Source organism: Trichechus manatus, unplaced genomic scaffold, assembly GCF_000243295.1.
Source record: "Trichechus manatus latirostris isolate Lorelei unplaced genomic scaffold, TriManLat1.0 scaffold00010, whole genome shotgun sequence".
Classification (NCBI taxonomy): domain Eukaryota; kingdom Metazoa; phylum Chordata; class Mammalia; order Sirenia; family Trichechidae; genus Trichechus; species Trichechus manatus.
This window is the reverse complement of record NW_004443946.1, coordinates 1,270,184-1,292,482: the sequence shown is the minus strand read 5'-3', so window position 1 is coordinate 1,292,482 and position 22,299 is coordinate 1,270,184. Positions and strand designations below refer to the sequence as shown.

The following is a 22,299-nucleotide window of genomic DNA, read 5'->3' as shown; positions in this document are numbered from 1 at the left end:
AAGACCACAGCCTTCAGTATGGATTACACCTCAACATAAAGAAAACAAAAATCCTCACAACTGGACCAATAAGCAACGTCATGATAAATGGAGAAAAGATTGAAGGTGTCAAGGACTTCATTTTACTTGGATCCACGGTCAATGTCCATGGAAGCAGCAATCAAATCAAATGACATACTGCACTGGGCAAATCTGCTGCAAAAGACCTCTTTAAAGTGTTAAAAAGCAAAGATGTCACACTAAGGACTAAGGTGAGCCTGACTCAAGCCATGGTATTTTCAATAGCCTCATATACATGCAAAAACTGGACAATGAATAAGGAAGATCAAAGAATTGACACATTTGAATTATGGTGTTGGCAAAGAATACTGAATATACCATGGACTGCCAGAAGAACAAACATATGTGTCTTGGAAGAAGTACAGGCAGAATGCTCCTTGGAAGAGAGGATGGCAAGACTTCATCTCACATACTTTGGACATGTTATCAGGAGGGACCAGTCCCTGGAGAAGGACATCATGCTTGGTAAAGCAGAAGGTCAGCAAAAAAGAGGAAGACCCACAATGAGATGGATTGACACAGTGGCTGCAACAATGGGCTCAAATGTAGCAACGACTGCGTGGATGTCGGAGGACTGGGCAGTGTTTTGTTCTGTTGTATATAGGGTCACTATAAGTCAGAACCAACTTGTTGGCACCTAACAATAAAAACAATATTTTTTTCCATCCAAGTCCTCATTTTCCCCCATTGGTTTTCAGTCTGTTTTCACCTGATCATTTAGGTAATTCGTCATGGTCTTTTCAAATCCTTGAAAAATGTTTATATTTCTCATTTGGACATACTTTTCAAATTTGAATATTATTTGTTTCATATTTAAGACTCAGATAAAGCACAGAACAAGAATCTCAGGAGCAATAAATTGTCAAAAAACACCATTTAGGGTTCCTTCAAATCAGTGGTCTTCACCTGAATCATCAATATCACCTCTGGAGATTTTTGAAAAATATACAGCATATGATAGGAGCCCGTCTCTGCAGAATCTGAACTAGTTGGTCTAAGGTGGGATACAGGCATCTGTATTTCTCATCTATCTTATTTAAGGCTCTTCCATAGCTAATGATAACAGCATTCATGGATTGATTTTTAAGAGCTAGATAAGCAAATTACTTGTATTTATACATCCAGTAATATTTATTGAGACCTTTTATGAGCCAGGCACTATAAAAGCACTTACATGTATTGTCACGACCCCATAGGATGGAGTAGAACTGCTCCATAGGGTTTCCTAGGAGTGCCTGGTGGGTTTGAACTGCCAACCTTTTGGTAAGCAGCTGAACTCTTAACCACTACACCACCTGGGTTTCCAGTGGTTCTCAAAGGGGTCCTTAAATCAGTGGTCTTCTGACTAGCAGCATCAGCACCACCTGAGAACTTGTTAGACGTGCAATTTCTGTGACTCCCCACCCCAAACTCGGCATCAGGGTAGGGTCCGGCAGTCTGTTTTAACAAGCTTTTTTTAAAAAAATAATTAATTTTATTTTGTTGTCGAGAATATACCTAGCTAAAACACACACCAATTCAAGTTTCTACATGTACACTTTAGTGACATTGATTATTCTTTCAGTTGTGCAACCATTCTCACCCTCCTTTTCTGAGTTGTTTCTCCCCCACTGACATAAATTCACTGCCCCCTAAGCTTCCTATCTAATCTTTCAAGTTGCTGTTGTCAATTTGATCGATATAGATAGATCTTAAAAGAGCATAATGCTCAAGGCAGGCATTCTTAACTAGTTAAACTAGTTAAGCTAAACTACTGTTTGATTTTAAGAAGACTTCAGGGGATATTTCTGGTTTAAAGTTTAAAGATTATCTTAGGGCAATAGTTACAGGAGTTCATCGGCCTCCACGGCTCCAGAAAGACTGCATTCCATGAAATTTGAAATTATATTCTGCATTTTCCCCCTTTTTATCAGGATTCTTCTATAGAATCTGATCAAAATGTTCACTAATGGCAGCTAGGCACCATCTAGTTCTTCTGGTCTTACTGCAAAGGAGGCAGATAACAAGCATTGTGTTTTAATAAGTGTGATTCTGATGTACTCTCAAGTTTGAGAATCACCGACTTAAAACAACAGTGAATTCTTAATTATTTTTAGGTCCTTAATATTCAAAGTGTGGTCAATGGACTAGTAACCTCAGCCTCACGTGGAAGCTTGTTAGAAATGCAGAATCTCCACCCCAGACCTCCGAAACAGAATCGGCTACCAAGACTTCCAGGTGATTTGAATGCACATTAAAATTTGAGAGGCACGGGTATAAAATGGTAGTTCTCAATCCTAGTTTGCTGCGTATGAGAGTCTCCTGGGAGGTTACAAACTAACAAAACCTGGACCCTACCCTCAGAGATTCTGATTTAATTAGTCTAGAGTGGGGACTGATCATCAGAATTTTTCGAAGATTCTCAGGTGATTCTCAATATGAAGTAAGGTTTGAAAATCACTTTAGAATAAGAGTTCTTATTCTTGGGATGGTGAGGTGGAAGAATTGAATTGGGTTTCAGTGGATCCATGAGCATTACAAAGTAGTATGCAAAATTTTGTGTGTACTCACGTGTACATTTTTCCGTGTCCACAACTTTGTCAGTTTTAAGAGCCGCTCCCCGTCCCAAAAGTTAAGAATCTCTTCTTTGAAATATGATCTTTCTACCCTTTTACAGGCACTCAATAATAATTTTATATCTAAGCTTTCACTCCTTTATGAAAGACGCATGAACAAAATGAATAACTGGAGTTCAGTATCTCATGAATCAACTGCAATTATTGTTCAAAGACTAGTGGAAGAGAATCAACAGCTTCTGAGTGCTACTACATGCCAAATGCTTTGGTGCACATTAGTTCATTTACCCTTGTAACAACTCTGTAAAGTGGGTACTATTGCTCCTGTTTCACAAATGAGAAAATTGAATCATAGAGGTTAAACAACTTGCTAAAGTCATACAACACAGTAAAAGGAGTGAAGCCAAGAATCAAACCCACGACTGACTCCAAAGCCTACACTCTCTTTACTATGCCTGTAGTTCTAACTTTAGGGTACATCAGAATCACCTGGAGTGCTTATCAAAACGCAGCTGGGCCCCAGTCTAAGCGTTTCCAATTCAGTAGGTCTGGGATGCAGCCCAAGAACTTGCATCTCAACAAGTTCCTAAATGATGCTGATGCTGCTGGTTGGGGGACCATACTTTGAGAAACAATGCACTAGGTCCTTCATTCATTCAAATATTTATGGAGTGCCTAACATATGCCAGGGGAGTCCTGGTGGCACAGTAGTTAAGAGCTTGGCTGCTCGCCAAAACGTCGGTAGTTCGAATCCACCAGCCTCTCCTTGCAAACCCTATGGGGCAGTTCGACTCTGTCCAACAGGGTCGCTATGAGTCGGAATTGACTTGACGGCATCGGGTTTGGTTTTCATATATGCCAGGAGCAGGGGATGCCACATTTTAGACCCTAGGGACGTAGTGTTGTATAAAACAAGTCCATGCCCTCGTGGATATTACGTTCTAGTGGGGGAGAACTGACAATAAACAAGCAAATATTAAAAAATACATAATCCTACATAGTAAGTCCTATGCCAAAAAATAAGACAATGGAAGGGGTAGGGGACAAAACTTTAGATACAGTGGTCAGGTAAGGCTTCCTGCGGTGACACTTGGGCAGAGACTGAATGAAGGAGAGAGTGAACTACTGGACTTTCTGGAGAAGAAGTATTCTAAGCAGAGATAAGAAATAGCAAGTGTAGCAAGGGATCAGATTGTGTACAGCACTGTTAACTATGTTAGGGACTTTGAATATTATTTTAAATATGACGAGAATACCATGATGTTATCAAAGGCACTACATTTTATGACTACTAAAGTCTTACCTATTATGCAATACGGTTCGTGCAGAAGATTCCAATAAAGTTAATGGTGTTTGCAGCATTATGACTGGTAGGACTTCTGGTGGTTCAAACGTATTTCCAAAAAGATCCAAGTACTCAAGCGATAAATTTTTAAATTCACTAGGCAAGAACAGAAGCTTATTTCGAGCTGCTGACAAAAAACGCAGGTTTTTCAGCTGTCCCATCTTGAAAGGAAATTGAATCAGTTCATTATCGTCAAGTTTTAAGTCTGTAAGTTCTCGGAGCTGGCAAAACTGCACAGGGAGTGCCTTAATTTTGTTCTTGCTGAGATCCAAACTCCGAAGGGACTGCTGGAGTGTAGACTGACACAAGGCTACACTAAAGGACTCCAAGTGATTGTCATTAAGGTTAAGTTCTTGAAGGTGGATGAGGTCTCCAATTGTAGCTGGGAGCTTTTTTATATGGTTATGGCTCAAGTCTAATCTCCGAAGGTTTTTTAAGCAAAGCATGCGCATATCAACTCGGACAAGCCCACAATAAGAAGCCTGAAGATGTTCCAGAGAATATGGGAAGTTCTTGCTGAGAGGATAATCCTTTTTGGAAGTGATAACCATTTTAGTTTTAAATTTTTCAAATTCTGAAGTCTTCACTGGTGTGAGGGTTAAAAGTGGCGTCTCAATATCACAGCCTCGATGAGCCAGTCTCACAGCTGACAGGAAACTCTTTAAACTGCTGGAATTGGCCTAAATAAAAAATAAGTTGTGCGATTATAAATTTTATTTCAGATAATGTGTGCATGGCTAGTTCTTCCTATAACAAATTCTGTAGAGTTACATACTACCCAAAAGTAATACATTTATTGAAAATGGCTGTAAAAAAGCAATTTTTAATATTTTATTTTCACTGAATTTCAATATAGTTACAAAAAAACTTTAAAAGCTTCTGAAAAAATTATGTTGACAGATGCATTGTTCAAAACAGAAACCAACATTAGGGTATAAAATAAGACAGAATGCACTACAAGATTCCACATAAGATTTGGGTTTAAGGTGAGCTGACCCAACTCTCCAGTGCCTCCGAGATACGCCACCCATGCTGTGTACCGCAAAATGCCTATGGGATGGGTGCCATTCACAAAGACTAGGAGTTGTGCAAAGTGCTGGCCCTGTCTAAAGGTCACCTTAGCGGTGTCAATTTTATTCATTTATCCATCAGCTCAATAAATATTACTGAGCACCTACTTTGTGCAAAATACTGTGCTGGGCAGAGTGAAGTGTACAAAGATGAAAGGTAGAAGGGCACCCCCTTGAGAAAGATATAAGTAGGAGAGTTAAAGATATACATGCAAATAATATCCACTAGAATGAGCTGAATGTCAAATGAGAGGTTCTAACAGAGTGGTACAAAATATCAAAGACAAAGGAGATTGCTTCCAGCCAGGCAGACAAATCACCTTATAGAGAAAGTGGCACATGACCTAAGTCATAAATAAAAATAGTTAATACTTGTAGGACACTTTACAGTTTCCTAGTGAAGGATAAGTGAGTTTCAATATGTTTGGGAACCTATGTATGTGGTCCTACCTGGTTGGAATGCAGGAACTTTGTAGGGGAGTAAGAAGATTGGAAATAGAGTGTGGGGCTAGATTGTGGATGAACTCGGATGTCAAAGTAAAGAGGACGGAATGATCAGGCAGGCTGTGGGAAATCACTGAAGAACTGTGAGCATGAGAATTACATGACAAGAGCTAATTATTATTTTAGCAGCAGTATACACAGTGAACTAGAGCAGGGAAAGTCTAGAGAGCTGGGTCAGACTTACAGACTTGGAGCTAAGAGGATTTGACGGGAGGCAGAGTAGAGAACAGGCAGAGGACTGGGGGTAGAAAAAAGACTGCCAGGGATAGAAGACAAAGCAGTGGCTGAGAAAACTGAAAGTAAACCAGGATAGTGCCCTGTCACAGATGCCAAGAAAGGAAAATGTTATATTGAGAAAGGGGTGGTCATCAGTGTTAAATTCCATAGAGAACTAAGTAAGGGCAATTTGACCGGCAAATAGGAAGGAGATCATTGATCTGTCAGATAGTGTTTTGAATAAACCAGTGACAATGAAGGTCAAAAGAGACAGTAAAAAAGTGGGGGCCACGGATGTAGCTTTGTCATTCCAGAAATCTGTCTATTTTATATTAAATTTGTTAAATTAGTAAGACCTCAGCATATTTTTTGGCAGAAAGAAAAAGTGGAAGAATAGACTGATCAAGAGAAAATGAAAAACCATGAGAACAAGGAGGAGGTATGAAAAATTATTGCATTCAATTCAAATTCCTTAAATAGTTATTAATGTTTACAAAACACTCTGCTTGGAGTTAAGGATAACCAAGATTGAAAAAAACATTGTTCCTGCCTTCCAGGAAGGGGGAAGAAAGGAAGGGGAGACAGGGAAGGAAAACAGATTGGCTTTTTATTTGAATGGTTTATGTATTTTTAAAAATGATTACAGTAAATACAAGAAAGTACAAAAAAAGATGGTTCTAACTGCATTTTACTACCTTTTCTACACCAAAATTAGATATGTAGCCTGTGGTTTGTGGGCAAAGTATGCTATACCACTTGCCTTACAGAGTTCCAGAGTCTTAGAATACCCTAAGGCTCCATGTTGGGCAGAGAAGTAAATGTAGCAGTTTCCTTTCCTCTCCTGAGCTTCCTTGACAAAGGCTGACTCTGCCCTTCTGGAAGGCACATAAGGACGCTTGTTCTGGGAAGCTGCATCTTGTGCCATCACCTCTTCAAACATACCGGCCAAGAGTCCATCTCTACTTGGCTATATGGGATACCACTATGCTCAAACAGCCTTCTTTAAAGAAAATATTGTCAAGCAACCTAACCATTAATGTTTTTAGTACCATACCTTACTTAGACAGATATCCACAAGAGGCTCCTTTAACCGAACAGTGGCTTTCCCCTCATCCACAAATTTGGTGAAGAATTGCTCAATGTTCTCCTTCAGCTGATTAAAACAAATGGAAAAAAAGGACAAAACTAAGTATTGTTATTAAATAACATTTCTTACAACTAGAATGTGCCAGTCACTTTGCTAGCCTTTAGTTTGGCTTTAAGTCCTTAAGTCTGAGTGTTTTATAGTCTTGTTTTGTTTTTTAAGCAGCAGGTTAGTGACACACCTTATCTAGCTCACAGCGAGTGCTTCTGTTCTCTGCCAGTAACACTGTCCTCTTCTGGGTACAGAATCCCCTGTGTTTGAGCGAATCCTCCTCTCCTCCCATAGTAGTTACTTTGCCTTCATAACCCCAGTCAATTAGTCTAGGGTGGGCACACCTCTCACTAGATTATAAACTCCTAAAAAGCAGAAGTTTGTCCCCCTTGTTCACTACTGTATTCCCAGAGCTAGAAGAGTGACTGACACACAGTTGCTGCTCAAAAAATTTCGTTTCATGACTGATGCTGGCTCTGCTTTGGGCTTCAACAATGATTTACTAAGGAGCCACTATGTTATCAGGTACTTGGGCTTGGGACGTAGTGGTGAATAAGACAGGAATGGTAACTACACTTACAGAGTTTATAATCTCATGAGAGAGACAGTATTAAACAAGTAATTTCAAATGTGACAAATATTCAGACAAGGAAAGCGCAGACTTCTATAAGACCATTTACAGCAATGGAATATAACCTAGTCTAGGGGTACACAGGAGATCTTAAAGGTGATAAATGAAGGATTAGATGTTAGGCAAGTGAAGATACAGGGGGAAGAGGAAGGGAGTAACATTCCAATAAAAGGGAACAACGTGTGCAAAGCTTTGAAGGCAAAAGAGGGCTTGGCAGCTGTGAGGAGCTGAAAGTTCAGCAAGGATAAGGGGTCCAGTGAAAAGAGAGGCAAGTGAGTCTGGAGAGGGAGAGACTAGACGGTGAAAGATTTTGTAAACTATATTAAGAATTTTTTACTTTATCATAAGAACAATGAAATCCACTAAGGATTTTAAGATGGGGAACATAAGATCCCTTTAACTACAATGGAAAGAATGAACTTTAGAGGAGGGAAGCATGGGATGAGGGAAGAACAAGGGTAGGGGTAAGAATATCCCTTAAGAGACTAGCCAGGCAAGGAATGACGGTGGCTTAGACTGCAGCTGGGACTGACAGAACTATACAAATTTGAAAGATACTTAGGAGGTAGAATGGAAAGGATTTGATGATATATTGGATGTGGGAGGCAAGGCTTTTCAGGTTTCTGGATGGGGGTGCTAATCAATGAGTTACAGAACACTGCAGAAAAGCACATTTAGGAGTAGCAAGGAAAATTAATTTTTAGATATTTTGCGTTAGAAATGCTACAACATATCCAGTTGAAGATTTTCAGTAGAGAGCAGATTCAATCAAGTCTGAAGTTAAGGACAGAACTTGCTGAAGTTGCAGATTTGGGAGTTATAGTCAGGTGAGTGGTAGCTGAAGTCAAGGGACAGAATAATAGAGGGTGAAGAAAGAGTCCCAAGACACTTCTCACTTTCAGCACTAATACCTAGGCTTCAAGGTCTAGGTTCAATACCGCCTGAATTCACCCAACAAATGGTTACTGAGCACCTACTATGTCTCAGGCCCTGTGGCACCATCTCTTCAATTCAATCAGAATTCATCTCTTATTTATTGATGCTCTACTAATAGCACTTTCCTTCTACCTTTATTATAGCAGTTATCATAGCCCACCTTGTCTTTTATCTATTCAATCTGTATGCTGAGCAAATATCCAAGAAGCTGGACTATATGAAGGAGAATAGGGCATCAGGACTGGAGGAAGACTCATTAACAACCTGTGTTATGCAGATGACACAACCTTGTTGCTGAAAGTGAAGAGGACTTGAAGCACTTACTGATGAAGATCAAAGACCACAGCCTTCAATATGGAATACACCTCAACATAAAGAAAACAAAATTCCTCACAACTGGACCAATAAGCAACATCATGATAGAGGGAGAAAAGATGGAAGTCGCGAAGGATTTCATTTTACTTGGATCCACAATCAACACTCACGGAAGCAGCAGTCAAGAAATCAATAGACGCATTGCATTGCGCAAATCTGCTGCAAAATACCTCTTTATAGTGTTGGAAAGCAATGAATGATGTCACCTTGAAGACTAAGGTGCACTAGACCCAAGCCACGGTGTTTTCAATTGCCTTATATGCATACGAAAGCTACACGATAAATAAGGAAGCCCAAGAACTGACGCCTTTGAATTGTGGTGTTGGCAAAGAATACTGAATATACCATGGAGTGCCAGAAAAACAAACATATCTGTCTTGGAAGAAGTACAACCAGAATGCTCGTTAGAAGCAAGGATGTCGAGACAACGTCTCATCTACTTTGGACATGTTATCAGGAGGGATCAGTCCCTGGAGAAGGACATCATGCTTGGTAAAGTACAGGGTCAGCGAAAAAGAGAAAGACCCTCGATGAGATGGACTGACACAGTGGCTGCAACAATGGGCTCAAGCATAACAAGGATTGTGATGATGGCGCAGGCCCGGGCAGTGTTTCGTTCTGTTGTACATAGTGTCGCTATGAGTCGGAACCGACTCGAAGGTACCTAACGTCAACAACAACTAGTATGCAAATACGAAAAATCCTGCGTGTAAAAAAAGAGAGAGCGAAAGATAGATGAAAAAACGGCAAGAAAAACCATCCGGTGCACTCTTAAAAGCTTTCGTCTTTCGAATCCGTAGCGGGAAGCCCAGGACCCCGGACCCGCGGTGGTGATGGGGCTCAGGGACAGGGCGCCCAGGAACCCCCAGGACGGACAGCAGGGGCGGGAAACGCCGGGCGCGCGAGGAGCAAGGGCAGCCCGCCTCCCTGGCAGGGCCTGCTGGCTCCACCTACCTCATAGCGGGTCCCGCGCTTGTCCTTCAGGGTGGAGATGAGCAAGCAGGCGGAGTGCGGGCCGCCGGGCTCGCCCCTTAACCGGGGCCGCGGCCGACTCCCAGGCGTCTGCTGACAGAGGCTCAGCACCGCCCGAACGCCCTTGCCCCGGTTCCTCAGCCCCAAAGCCGGCAGATACCGGCTGATCACCTCCACCTCGCAGTGCAGCTTCATTCCGCCAGAGCGGCTGGAGCCGGCCCCCAACCTTTCCTTTGAAACTTCTTCCCGCCGCGCCGCGCAGCGCAGCCAACGGGGCCTCGAGCACATGGGCCGTCCGCGGATGCGCCTGTCTGCTTGATGTGCCACCTTCTCGGGCTTTCTCATATAGTGGCTCTCCGAGACCCGCGGGGAGGAGGGCGTCACCGGTCCCCTGCAGAGCCGTGTCCTCGCTGTGGTTGGGAAGCGGCGGTGCGCGGACATCGGTCGCCCAAGGACCCAGCTTGCGCACCCGAAACCGGCATTCGGCAGAGGCGCAAAGTCCCTTGCCCCGAGCGCCGTGGGTGCCGCCGCGGTTATTATTGTTTGGGGCCGAGTGCTACAGTTCCCGCTGTTGACATTTAAGTATTTCCGGAACATGTTGGGCCCCTTAAATTTCCAGAGGAAGGCAGGTTATAGGAAAAGGCTATTTAATTATATATCTTCGGCCGTTACGAGTTGCCCAATAAACCAGGGAGGGCGCGACATTTCCCGGCGCCAACTAGCTGATAGTTCTTTTTATCTTTCGGTGGCTCCCCTTACTCAAGATGCAACACTCATCATCTCAGAGCGGAACTTGTGATGACCATGTTTGACTTGGCAACTCCTGTTGAACCAATTGTTACTTTGCAACCGCGGTGGAGCGGCTTAACTGCACCTGAGACTTGGAAAGACCATCCCAGACCGTGTGTGTCCTTCGGACTCTTTATTCCACTTTTTAAACAAGGAAGGGCCAGAAATAGAGGCGCCTGGGGCGCAAATTTTAAGGAGGTGCTCACTCTCTGGGTCGTCGTCTTGCCTGCTAAAATTCTGAGCCTTAGGCGCCTCCCTCCTGGCCTTATACTGCCTGTGCATCAAGTTGTTCTTAGGTGCTGTCTTAGTCATCTAGTCCTGCTATAGCAGAAATACCACAGGTGGATGGCTTTAACAAAGAGAAATTTATTCTCTCACAGTCCAGTAGGCTACAAGTCCAAATTTAGGGTGTCAGCTCCAGGAGAAGGCTTTCTCTTCTCTGTCAGCTCTGGAGGAAGGTCCTTGTCATCAATCTTCTCTTGGTCTGGGAGCATCTCAGCACAGGAACCTCAGGTCCGAAGGATGCGGTCTGCTCCCAGCACTGCTTTCTTGGAGGTATGAGGTCCTGTGTCTCTCTGCTTGCTTCTCTCTTTTATATCTCAAGAGATTAGCTAAAGACACTGTCTAATCTTGTAGACCTCATCAATATAACTGCCACTAATCCATCTTATTACATCATAGTAGTAGCGTTTACAACACAGGGAAATCACACCAGATAATAAAATGGTAGACAATCATATAATAGTGGGAATCATGACCTAGCCAAGTTGACAGACAGTATTTATTTTCTCACAGTTTAAGAGGCTAGAAGTCCAAATTCAGGGTGCCAGCTCTAGGGAAAGGCTTTCTCTCTCTGTCGGCTCTGGAGGAAAGTCCTTGTCTCTTTGTCTTCTGCTTCCTGGTTCCTTGGAGATCTCTATCTCCATGTGTCTTGGTATCAGTCTTCCCCTGGGTTTAGGAGGATCTCAGAGCAGGGATCCCAGTTCCAAAGATTCACTCAGCTCTTGGCTTTTCTTTCATGGTGTAGTGAGGTCACTCTCCTCTCTGCTTGCTTCTCTCTCCTTTTATCTCTAGTAAAAGTGTGAGTTAAGCTAGGATGTGACTTGAGTTATACCATCTTGTAAAGCTGGGACTCAAGATACACCCCACACTGGTCCTGCCTCATTAACATATAAAACCAAACTGGTTGCCATCGAGTAAATTCTGACTCATAGCGACCCTACAGAGGTTAGGATTTACAACACATCCCAAAATAACTACATCAGATCACAAAATGGAGGACAACCACACACAATACTGTTAATCATGGTCTCGCTAAGGTGACCCATATTTTGCGGGGACACAATCCATGACATCTGCCTTCAGCCAAGATCTATTTGACATCAGCAATGATATCGCTCATTCCATGTCCTCTTCTGAATCCGGCTTGAATTTCTAGCAGTTTCCTGTTGATGTACTGCTGCAACCTTTTTTGAATTATCTTCAGTAAAATTTTACTTGCAAACAAATCTGTCTTAGAAGTACAGTCAGAGTAAATTCGTCTGTGTTAAAGCCACCTCCTTGTGGTATTTCTGTTATAGCAGCACGAGGTAACTAAGGCAGCGGAAAATACCAGAAAGATGTGTAATTGACTATGCAAAGGCATTCGACTATGTGGATCATAACAAATTATGGATAACATTGTGAACAATGGGAATTCTAGAACACTAAATTGTGCTTCGGTGGAACCTATACATAGATGAAAAGGCTGTTATTTGAATAGGACAAGGGGATACCATATGGTTTAAAACCAGGAAAGGCATGCATCAGAGTAGTCTCCTTTCACCACATGTATTCAATCTGTACGCTGAGCAAATAATCTGAGAAGCTGGACTGCATGAAGAAGAATGGGACATCAGGATTGGAGGAAGACTCATTAACAACCTTCGATATGCAGATGACACAACCTTCCTTGCTGAAAGTAAAAAGGACTTGAAGCACTTACTGATGAAGATCAAAGACTACAGCCTTCGTATGGCTTACACCTTAACATAAAGAAAACAAAAATCCTTACAACTGGACCAATAAGCAACATCATGATAAACAGAGAAAAGATTGAAGTTGTCAAAGATTTCATTTTACTTGGATTCACAATCAATGCCCATGCAAGCAGCAGTCAAGAAATCAAATGACATATTTCATTGGGAAAATCTCTGCAAAAGACCTCCTTAAAGTGTCAAAAAGCAAAGATGTCACCTTGAGGACTAATATGCACCTGACCCAAGCCATGGTATTTCAGTTGCCTCATATGTATGCGAAAGCTGGGCAATGAATAAGGAAAAGGAAGAAGAATTGATGCATTTGAGTTATGCTGTTGGCAGAGAATACTGAATATGCCATGGACTGCCAGAAGAATGAACATACCTGTCTTGGAAGAAGTACAACTGGATGCTCCTCAGAATTAAGGATAGTGAGACTTTGTCTCACGTACTTTGAACATGTTATCAGGAGGGACCACTCCCTGGAGGAAGACATCATGCTAGGTAAAGTAGAGAGTCAGTAGAAAAGTGGAAGACCCTCAGTGAGATGGAGTGACAGTGGCTGAAACAATGGGCTCAAACTTAGCAATGATTATGAGGATAGCACAGGACCGTGCATTGTTTTGCTCTGTTATACATAGGGTCGCTATGAGTCGAAACCAACTAAAGGGCACCTAACAACATGAAAAGCCTCCTAAAGTGAGAAAATAAATTTCTGCTTGGTAAAGCCACCCACTTGTGGTATTTTTTTTTTTTTTTATAACAGCGCTAGATATAACTAAGAGAATTTAATACCGGAAGAGTTGGGTACTGCTCTAACAGATAGCTAAGATGTGGAAGCAGTTTTGCATTGGATAATAGGTAGAGACTGGAAGAATTTTAAGGTGCTGTCTTAGCCATACAGTGCTGCTATATCAGAAATACTGCAAGTGGGTGGCTTTAACAAACAGAAATTTATTCTCTAACAGTTTAGGAGGCTAGAGGTCTGAATTCAGGGTACTAGCTCTAGGGGAAGGTGTTCTCTGTCGGCTCTGGAGGAAGGTCCTTGTCTCCTTTCAACATCCATGGGCCTGGTGTTCCTTGGAGATCTCCATATGTCTTGGCATCTATCTTCTCCTGGGTCTAGGAGGTTCTCAGTGCAGGGACCCTGAATCCAAAAGACGTGCTCCACTCCGGGTTCTTCTTTCTTGGTGGTAGGAGGTCCCTCTCTCTGCTTGTTTAATCTCTTTTATATCTCAAAATAGATTGACTCAAAGTACAACCTAATCCTGCAGATTGTATCCTGTCTCATTAAGATAACTGCCTCTATAAAGGAGAATGAAGAACTCCAAAGACAGAAGGAAAATATGAGCCCAAGAGGCAGAAAGGGCCACATAAATCAGAGACATCATCAGCTTGAGATCAGAAGAACTAGGTGGTGCCCGGCTACCACCAATGACTGCCCTAACAGGGAACATAACAGAGAGTCCCTGATGGGGCAGGAGAAAAGTGGGGTGCAGAACTCAAATTCTAGTAAAAAGACTAGACTTAATGATCTGACTGAGACTGGAGGGACCCCAGAAGACATGGCCCCCAGACTCTCTGTTAGCCCAAAGCTAAAACCATTCCCGAAGCTAACTCTTCAGACAAAGATTAGACTGGACTATAAGACATAAAATCATACTTGTGAAGAGTGTGCTTCTTAGCTCAAGTAGATATGTGAGACTAAATGGGCGGCTCCTGTCTGGAGGCGAGATGAGAAGGCAGAGAGGAACAGGAGCTGGTTGAATGGACACGGGAAATACAGGGTGGAAAGGAGGAGTGTGCTGTCACATTATAGGGAGAGCAACTAGGGTCACGTAACAATGTGTGTATAAATTTTTGTATGAGAAACTGACTTGAACTGTAAACTTTCACTTAAAGCACAATTAAAAAAAAAGGTAACTGCCTCTAATCCTGCCTCATTAACATCATAGAGGTTAGGATTTATAACACGTAGGATAATTACTTCAGATAACAAAATGGAGGATAATTACATCAGCTTACACAATGGAAGATAGTTACATAATACTGAGAATCAAGGCCTAGCCAAGTTAACAATATTTTTGGGGGACACAATCCATAACAGTGACTCAATTGTTTGTTAAGGAGATTAAGCCTGTGACAGATGGATCTCAGGAAAAACCCACCAGCTTAGGCTGAAAGGGACAGGGACAGAATGAAAGGAATGAAACCTGTCTGCCCCTTGGAATTCTACAGGGAGAAAACAGGCCAAAGGAGCTATACCTGTTGTCCTCCAAGGAAAGAAAAGGCGCATCCCTGGAGCAGTTTGGATATCAGCAGAACTGTTGGAAGGAGCGTGGGAAGCAGGGCTTTCTTGGTTTCAAAGCATGGGGCCATGGTCTCCTGGATCTCAAAGTGTGGGGCCACAGCCTCCTAGGTTTCAAAGACCAAAGACCTAGGTTTCAACCAAGTTGCCAACTTGGTTCCAGAGTGGGGGCTGCTGTTAAGGTGTGCCAGGGGGATGGGGCCACTGCCCAAAGCAGTTATGTAATGATGTAATATGGCAATTAGGTAATGATGTAATCACCCTCATTTTGTGATCTGTTGTAGTCATCCCCTATTTTGTGATCTGATGTGAACAGCCAATCAGCTGAAAAGGGAGTTTCCTTGGGGATGTGGCCTGCATCCAATATATACAAATGCTCTGGCAAAGCTTTCTCTGGATCCTGCATCTGGCTCATCATCATCTGACCTCTGCTTCTTGGGACTTGAGCCAGTGGTCTGCTGTCTGACCTGCCGATTCTGGTATTTACCAGCTTCCAGAGCCCTGAGGGCCAGCAGTCTATCACGGAACCTGATTTGCCAGCTTCTGCAGCCCTGTAATCCAGCAGCCTGTCGTCTGACCTGCCAATTTGAGTTCATCAGCCCCTGCAACCACGTGAGTCAGGAAAAGCCTCCAGCCTGACACCTGACCCATTGATTTGGGACTTGCTACCCTCCACAACTGCATAACCTAGAAGACACCTACTCCATTCAACAAGAGGAGCCTGAGGTATTTATCCTGGACTGTAGAACCGAAAGGAAGAATATGAATGGATGTTAACCCACAGTTTTCAAAGAGTTTGAGAATATGGGGAAAATAATTTGTTGTCCCACACCATACATAAAGATAAAGGTGGTTTCTGATGCAGCTGAGAAAAATGCAGACCATGAAAAAGGAGCAGGGATCGCTTGAAACTAGTAGCAGTGTAGACAAGATGACGGTACTTAACTCTGCTTTAACTGAAGCATCTGAAAAGTTGATGACAGGGAAAGACCTCCTACTAAACGAAGGAAGTGTAGGGAAAAACACATCTTCAGCGTGCAAGAGAAAGTTGGAGTTCTTTCCCGATGAGAAAAAAGATGCCATGTATTAGGAAAAAAGGTGGAAAAATGATCTCATGAGAAATGTCGACTGAATGACCTGGTTCTACAGAACAAACTACTTGCACTGGGAGGAGAAAACACCATGTTAAAAGGTGAACTGCATTTGCTAAAATTAAAGTTTGGTTTAATTAGCATACGCTCAAGAGGTTCAGAAACTCAGTAATTCTACAGCTGTGTACTTTCAAGACTATCCAACTTCCAGATCTAATGTTAGCTCATTTGCGGATGAACACGAACACCCAGTGGCAGCCAAGTTGCTGTGTTTCTGTCATTAAGCACTCTCCCCAGAGCTCTCTGTCCGATGTTTCAGGGGTGTCCTCAGTAGAACACGCTCAGGAGAGTCCTGTTTCAAATAGCTGCAGAAGTCCCAAAAACAAATTCCAAATCATAAAATAAGGGCCAATGGAACCGGAGAACTGTACAAGAGAACCAAGAGATGACAGAGACTCCTATATACAACATCCATCTAACAAAACTATATAGTAAATTCATTTTCTGGCTACTCTCACTTTCCGCCTGTTACAAGTCAATCGCTCCTCCAGTAAGTCTCCAAGAACATTGGAGATGGATGATGGTGTGGTAGGAAAGTCTTCTGAAGGAGAAGATGAACAGCAGGTTACCAAGGGCCCAATCCACTCTCCAGTTAACGTGAACATGTAACAGTGGTTGAAGTTCCAGAAGTGAATTCCACTACATTGCCACACAAGCTTCGGATCAAAGCCAAAACCATGCAGATAGAAATAGAAGCGTTAGATAGTAAATTTAATGCCATATAAAAACTGTCCTCACCTATTGAGATGACATTGAAAAGACGCATCAAAGGTTGGTCCCTCAAATCAGAACACTGACATAAAAAAAAAAAAAAAACAAAACTTAGTGGCAAGACCCAGAATAGTTTAAAATCTGGAGTGGTTGAAATAAAAGACAGTGTCTACAAAGTTTCTGACCTAGAGAATTTGTATTTGAAGCAGTGGATAGCAAACTTATCTGCAGAGGTTGCCTCATGTAAGAGATTTATAACTACACAACGGATCTCTGCATCAGACTCCGGGTAAACTACCACTGAATGATACCTTGCTGTTTAGGAAGATGTCATTTGCAATAGATAAGTATGTTTTGAATTATGCTGAATTTTAAGTGGACCTGTGATGTCATTTCACTGTAATGTTCACATGTTGTCTGTTTGGTGTCTTTGTGCACAAATTATTATGAAGAGTAGATTGTATTATTTCTATGCCTAGTATATATTCAAATTGACCATACAAAGGTTGTACATATTGAACATTGTTTTTGTTGGAACCGACTTGACATCACCTAACAACAACAACATTGTTCATCACTGTATTAAAGAAGAAAAAAGGCACTAAACCCATTAAGTATTATTTTAGGGAAAAATGTGTTTAAACAGGAGAAGCATTTAAAAGTCAAATACAAAAGAGTGCTTGGAGGCTATGAGTACAGGATTAAGCTAAAATGAGTACAGGATTAAGCTGAAATCTCTTTATAAACCTTGGATTAAAATTCAGTTTTAAAGTTGTATTCTCAGCTTTCTTATTGAAAAAGAAATGGACAGTCTCAGTGGTTGGGATAGATGGTATCACCTTACCTTAAAACTGAGATGAACTATAATTTGTCAACTGCAGTTTTGCAATTTCTCTATCAAGGTGAATAACCTTCAGACCAGAATAAAGAATAAGAACTGTCTGAATCTCAATACAATTTAGGAGATTGTGTATAAGTGTAACTAGTTCCTTCTTGTTTATCCTTTTTTTAATAGTTCATGTCTCTAGACACAAAGGATTATGTAACAGGGTACTGAAAGTATTTATGGAATTAATCTCAGAACAATTGTAATCTTTTAAAAATTATGGAGACCAACCAGGAAAGGTTCAAAAAGGCAGAAGGGTATAAATGGGCAAATGGTAGATTAGCTTTTTAGAGGCAAACAGTGGATTTTGGAAATGACACATCAGTGACTTTCAATTCCAGGAAAACTGTAGAAGCTTGATATAAAACCCTCTACAATCAGGCTTTAGAATAAAATACTCTTTGTTATCCATCACTAGGCCTTTAGTGTGTCTTCCACAGATTGTTCATCTTCCCTAAGCCCTTTCCAACTCCATTCTTTGACTCAAGCTCTTCCTTTTGTGAATCATTTGTTTTCATCAAGTTCTGCCCTAGAAATCCCATGCTTCAAGGTCTGCCTCAAAAGCCCTTCAAATGTACCTCAGGTTGGAATTAATTTCTCTTCTTTGCTCCTTTTATATTTTGTGAGTACTTCTATCACTGAATCCAGAATATTCTGGTTACTTAGCTGTATGTATGCTATTGAGTCACAAAAGGTGACACTGGAAGGAAGGGCTCTTTGAGATAGTTCTGTTTTCCCCACTAGATTTACAAATTTGAGGGTAAGTATCAGGTCCTATCCTTTTTAATTCTGACTTACCTCCTCCCTTTATCATGGAACACAATGCCTACTTTAATGATTGGCAAGGAAGACTCCACCAGAACCCTGAAATAACATTCTCTCAAGCAGTGTTGTATTTCAATTCTAATGTAGGAGTTATGTGTAAAAGTTTTTTATAGATCCAGTTAAAACTTTGCTTTCACATTCTGTGTTTAATCCAGAGCCATGTAAAATACAGTTTTAGGCTTTATATTCTCTCAGCAGAAATTACCAGATGGCATTTGGCTTTCATTAGTTTTGTGAGTAAATCATTTTTTGCACATTTATTTCTCCCTCAGTTTGGCCGACTAAATGTAAGTATCAAACATGCTAAGCGTCAAGGAACTTATGGTGAAATAGCATTTCTTGGAGGAGTGTGTCAATCAAAAAAAAAAGTTGAAAACGTACTGTTTAACAAAATACAGACTCCTACTGTTTATTCTAATTATTACAGGTGATTTTAAATTATTTTGTAAGTATACTCCAGTAGGTGTCAGTACTGAGTTGACACAAAATCCTTTTTTCCAAACGTAAAATTTCAATTAAAACAGTGCATAAAGGCTGAAACAATCAATTCATTTTTCAGGGATTCAAAAGAGACAGGGTCTCGCTATATTGCCCAGGCTGGAGTGCAGCGGCTATTCACAGGCGCGATCCCACTACTGATCAGCACGGGAGTTTTGACCTGCTCCGTTTCCGACCTGGGCCGGTTCACCCCTCCTTAGGCAACCTGGTGGCCCCCCGCTCCCGGGAGGTCACCATATTGATGCCGAACTTAGTGCGGACACCCGATCGGCATAGCGCACTACAGCCCAGAACTCCTGGGCTCAAGCGATCCTCCAGCCTCAGCCTCCCGGGTAGCTGGGACTACAGGCGCGCGCCACCGCGCCCGGCGATTGCGAGCGGCGCTAGACGAACCTTAGAAGCTGAGACGCGGTGACGTCACCAACAGTGCTGGCCTAGAACGTTTCCAAGATTCTCAATTCACTTGCGGAACAGCGTTACCACACTGCGCACGCGTTATATGTCAGCAGTGCATCCTGGGTAAATCGAATTCCAAAAACTTCAAGAGCGCATGCGTGCACTCCCTCTTTCCTTTTGCCTTGGTGCGTCCCTTAAGGCAAGATGGGCCATCAGCAGCTCTACTGGAGTCACCCTCGAAAATTCGGCCAGGGTTCCCGCTCTTGGTGAGATATATAATGTGGTTTGGGGGGAAGGATTGCTTTGGGACTTTAGGCTCCATGAAATCCAGTATAGCGGCGCTTGCGGACTGCGCGTGGGGCATGACCGATTGGGGCTGCGACCGCCGCCATCACAGGCCTGTGATGGGGCCAGGAGGACCAGGAGTGCGGGTGGTGGCTTTCCGAGTGTGGAATCTTGTAATCCCGGCAACTTGTATAACGCCAACTTTTTCTTGCAGCCGCGTATGCTCAAACCGGCACGGTCTGATCCGGAAGTACGGCCTCAATATGTGCCGCCAGTGTTTCCGTCAGTATGCGAAGGATATAGGCTTCATTAAGGTACGCGTCCGTGGACGCCATGCGCTCATGTTTTCTGTGAACGTTGAAAAGCCTTGTTAGTTCCTTAGTGTTAGCGTTCGAGCAACCCCCATTTCCTTTGTTTTAGTTAGCAAGGCTATTCCTTAGTAGCGGTTGTCACTGTTCAGGGTCTGCTACTTACCTCGGTCTTTTTCCAGTCATGTTAATGGAATGGAGGTGGTTTTGGTGAAGGCCTTAAAAATAGTCTAACATTTTCATAAGTACGTAGACATTTTTCAGCGAAATATTTGTTAACTTTTGACCTCAGGTTTTAGAGTCATTATTGAAATGAGCTCGAGATTTGGGGTCAGGTAGATGTTGTTAGATTTTAGCAGGCAAGTGTCTGCTGAACTTGATCAAGACACGTAAAGCTCAGATTCTGCTTGTGATGAATAAATGGGAGGTTGTTGAAAAATTAATGTATATATGAAGCTTTTTTAGGTCTTTTATCTCTCCAGTACTAGCTGATTTTTTTTTTTTAAGGTGAAAACTAATTCCTTAGTGGTTCTTTGAGATAAAATCGCCAGCTTTCTGGTTCATACTTAGTTTTGTTTAGGATATTGAATACAATCTACTTGTTAAAAATGGATGGCTTTTTGTTGTAACATGCAAAAAAAAAAACCAAACCCAAGGAGTTGATTGCAACTTACAGTGATCCTGTAGAAAAGAGTAGAACTGCCCCATGGTGTTTCCAAGGAGCAGCTGGTGGATTCGGACTGCCAACGCTTTGGTTAGGAGTTGAGATGGGAACCATTGTGCCACCAGGGCTCTGTGTACTATCCAGGTCCGACCTGGGTGTTCAGGATGGTAGGGCTATATATAAATTGTGAATATGAGATTTCTGCAGCAGAGACAAAGTATCTTAAGCTTAGACTCTTCACAAATAACTAGTTTATGTTTGGTGGGAGTTCAGATAACTCAGTGGGAGGCAGGTAATGTCAGATGAGAGAACAGACACTGGCCTACCTGCTAGCTTGGTGTCCCTAGTTTCTCATAGATTTTAAGATTAAATGTGTTAATTTGTGAACCTTTTAGGATAATGACTGGCACACATTGAGTACCATTAGCACTGTATTTAATAGTTATCTGCCTAAAAACACTCTGCACTTTTGGTAAGATCATTTTGTGTAGTAGTGTTTTATAGTGGGAATATTTCTTTGAAGGAAGTTGGAATACCAGTACTGAAAGTCAGGGTTTAAAATGTAAATGTTGAGGTTTGTGGAATAGCTTGTTTGTTGTAGGTATTACAGAACTATTTGAGCTACTTAGATCTTGGTAGCTAGGTTGGGTGGGTCAAGTTTACAATTTAAATAGCATTCTGTAGTGAACCAGAGTTTATGAGAATAAAGTTGAGGTCTTAAAGCTATTTAAAATAATTCATTTCATTTTTATTTTCCAGTTGGACTAAGTGATCTTCCTTGAATGGAGTATCCAAGACATCTGCACAACAAAAGAAACAATGCTCTAGCTCTTTGTATATAAAATAAAAAATCTTCAGTTGTGACTTCTAATGTGAATGGAATAATAAATTGGTTATAAACTTTTTTTCTTTTTAATATACTATCACTTTTCTCATTGGATTTATCTAAAATACATGGCTTATTTTCTTCTAGTTATAAAAAGGTATTCATACTGAACTCTGGTAAATGTCAATTTCAGTTTCATTTTTAATTTGGAAAAAAGGATACCTTTGGGAAAACCATGTGGCGTATTTCCTGAGACAAACTAATGATTAATTCACTCACTACAGTGAGGTGGGATACTGAAAGAGTAAAAGATTGCTGTTGAAAAATGACTTTGGGAAGGAAGGCTGTCATTAAAATCTGCTCTGGGGATTTGACCATAGGTTACAGTCCTAGCTTTTCAGACATTTCACAGATGACAACTTGTAAATTTCTCAAATTATGTGGAAGGGAGTGAGCAGTGATTACTGTTAGTGTGGGGGTCTCAATTTCCATTTGGGAATCTGCAAATTTTTGCTTTTCTCGACAAATAGATTTGTACACATGAATACAGATACATCAATGTGTACAGATATATTTGCTGAGAAAAGCAGTAATTGTGGAGCAATAGGAAGGGTGGGTGCACAGGTTGTAAAAGAAATCATTGGTCTTAAAGCCATTTTTTGAGAAGTCCAGTAAAAGTTGTAGGTAAAATATGGTAGCTTTAACACACATTGATAAGTGTAGGTAACTAGTGACCTGAGGCTAGGAATGAAATTAGCCTAGGATCTTCCAAAAGGTGCTCGGACTTGCCACATTCCTCTGAGCCTATTAGAAATGAAAAGTTGGCTCCACCACA

At 41.7% G+C, this 22,299-nt stretch overlaps 2 protein-coding genes and 1 pseudogene across 2 annotated transcripts in view; 2 read left to right on the top strand and 1 right to left on the bottom strand.

Annotated features, from left to right (window-relative positions):
• Nucleotides 1-10,024, bottom strand: part of LRR1 (leucine rich repeat protein 1) — a 14,962-nt gene extending 4,938 nt beyond the window's left edge. The window contains exons 1-3 of the mRNA XM_004370830.3: nucleotides 9,782-10,024; nucleotides 6,805-6,903; nucleotides 3,919-4,640 (exon numbers count right to left, since the gene is read on the bottom strand). Coding sequence (XP_004370887.1) covers nucleotides 3,919-4,640; nucleotides 6,805-6,903; nucleotides 9,782-9,994 — 1,034 coding nt within the window. The 5' untranslated portion in view covers nucleotides 9,995-10,024. The remainder of the gene's footprint in view (nucleotides 1-3,918; nucleotides 4,641-6,804; nucleotides 6,904-9,781) is intronic.
• Nucleotides 10,025-15,551: 5,527 nt separating this feature from the next.
• On the top strand, nucleotides 15,552-17,379 carry LOC101344351 (nuclear factor interleukin-3-regulated protein-like; annotated as a pseudogene).
• A 2,122-nt stretch (nucleotides 17,380-19,501) lies between these two features.
• On the top strand, nucleotides 19,502-21,554 carry RPS29 (ribosomal protein S29). Its single transcript, XM_004371086.2, has 3 exons — nucleotides 19,502-19,647; nucleotides 19,881-19,980; nucleotides 21,398-21,554. Exons 1-3 carry the CDS (start codon nucleotides 19,586-19,588, stop codon nucleotides 21,404-21,406), a joined length of 171 nt encoding a protein of 56 aa, XP_004371143.2. The 5' UTR covers nucleotides 19,502-19,585; the 3' UTR covers nucleotides 21,407-21,554.
• The last annotated feature ends 745 nt before the right edge of the window (nucleotides 21,555-22,299 follow it).

What these genes read in the sequence shown, in the direction of transcription:
- RPS29 (XM_004371086.2), top strand. Translation starts at nt 19,586, where the DNA reads ATGGGCCATCAGCAGCTCTACTGGAGTCACCCTCGAAAATTCGGCCAG. An exon ending in GGCCAGGGTTCCCGCTCTTG is followed by an intron (nt 19,648 to 19,880) that starts GTGAGATATATA and finishes TTTTTCTTGCAG; the next exon opens with CCGCGTATGCTCAAACCGGC.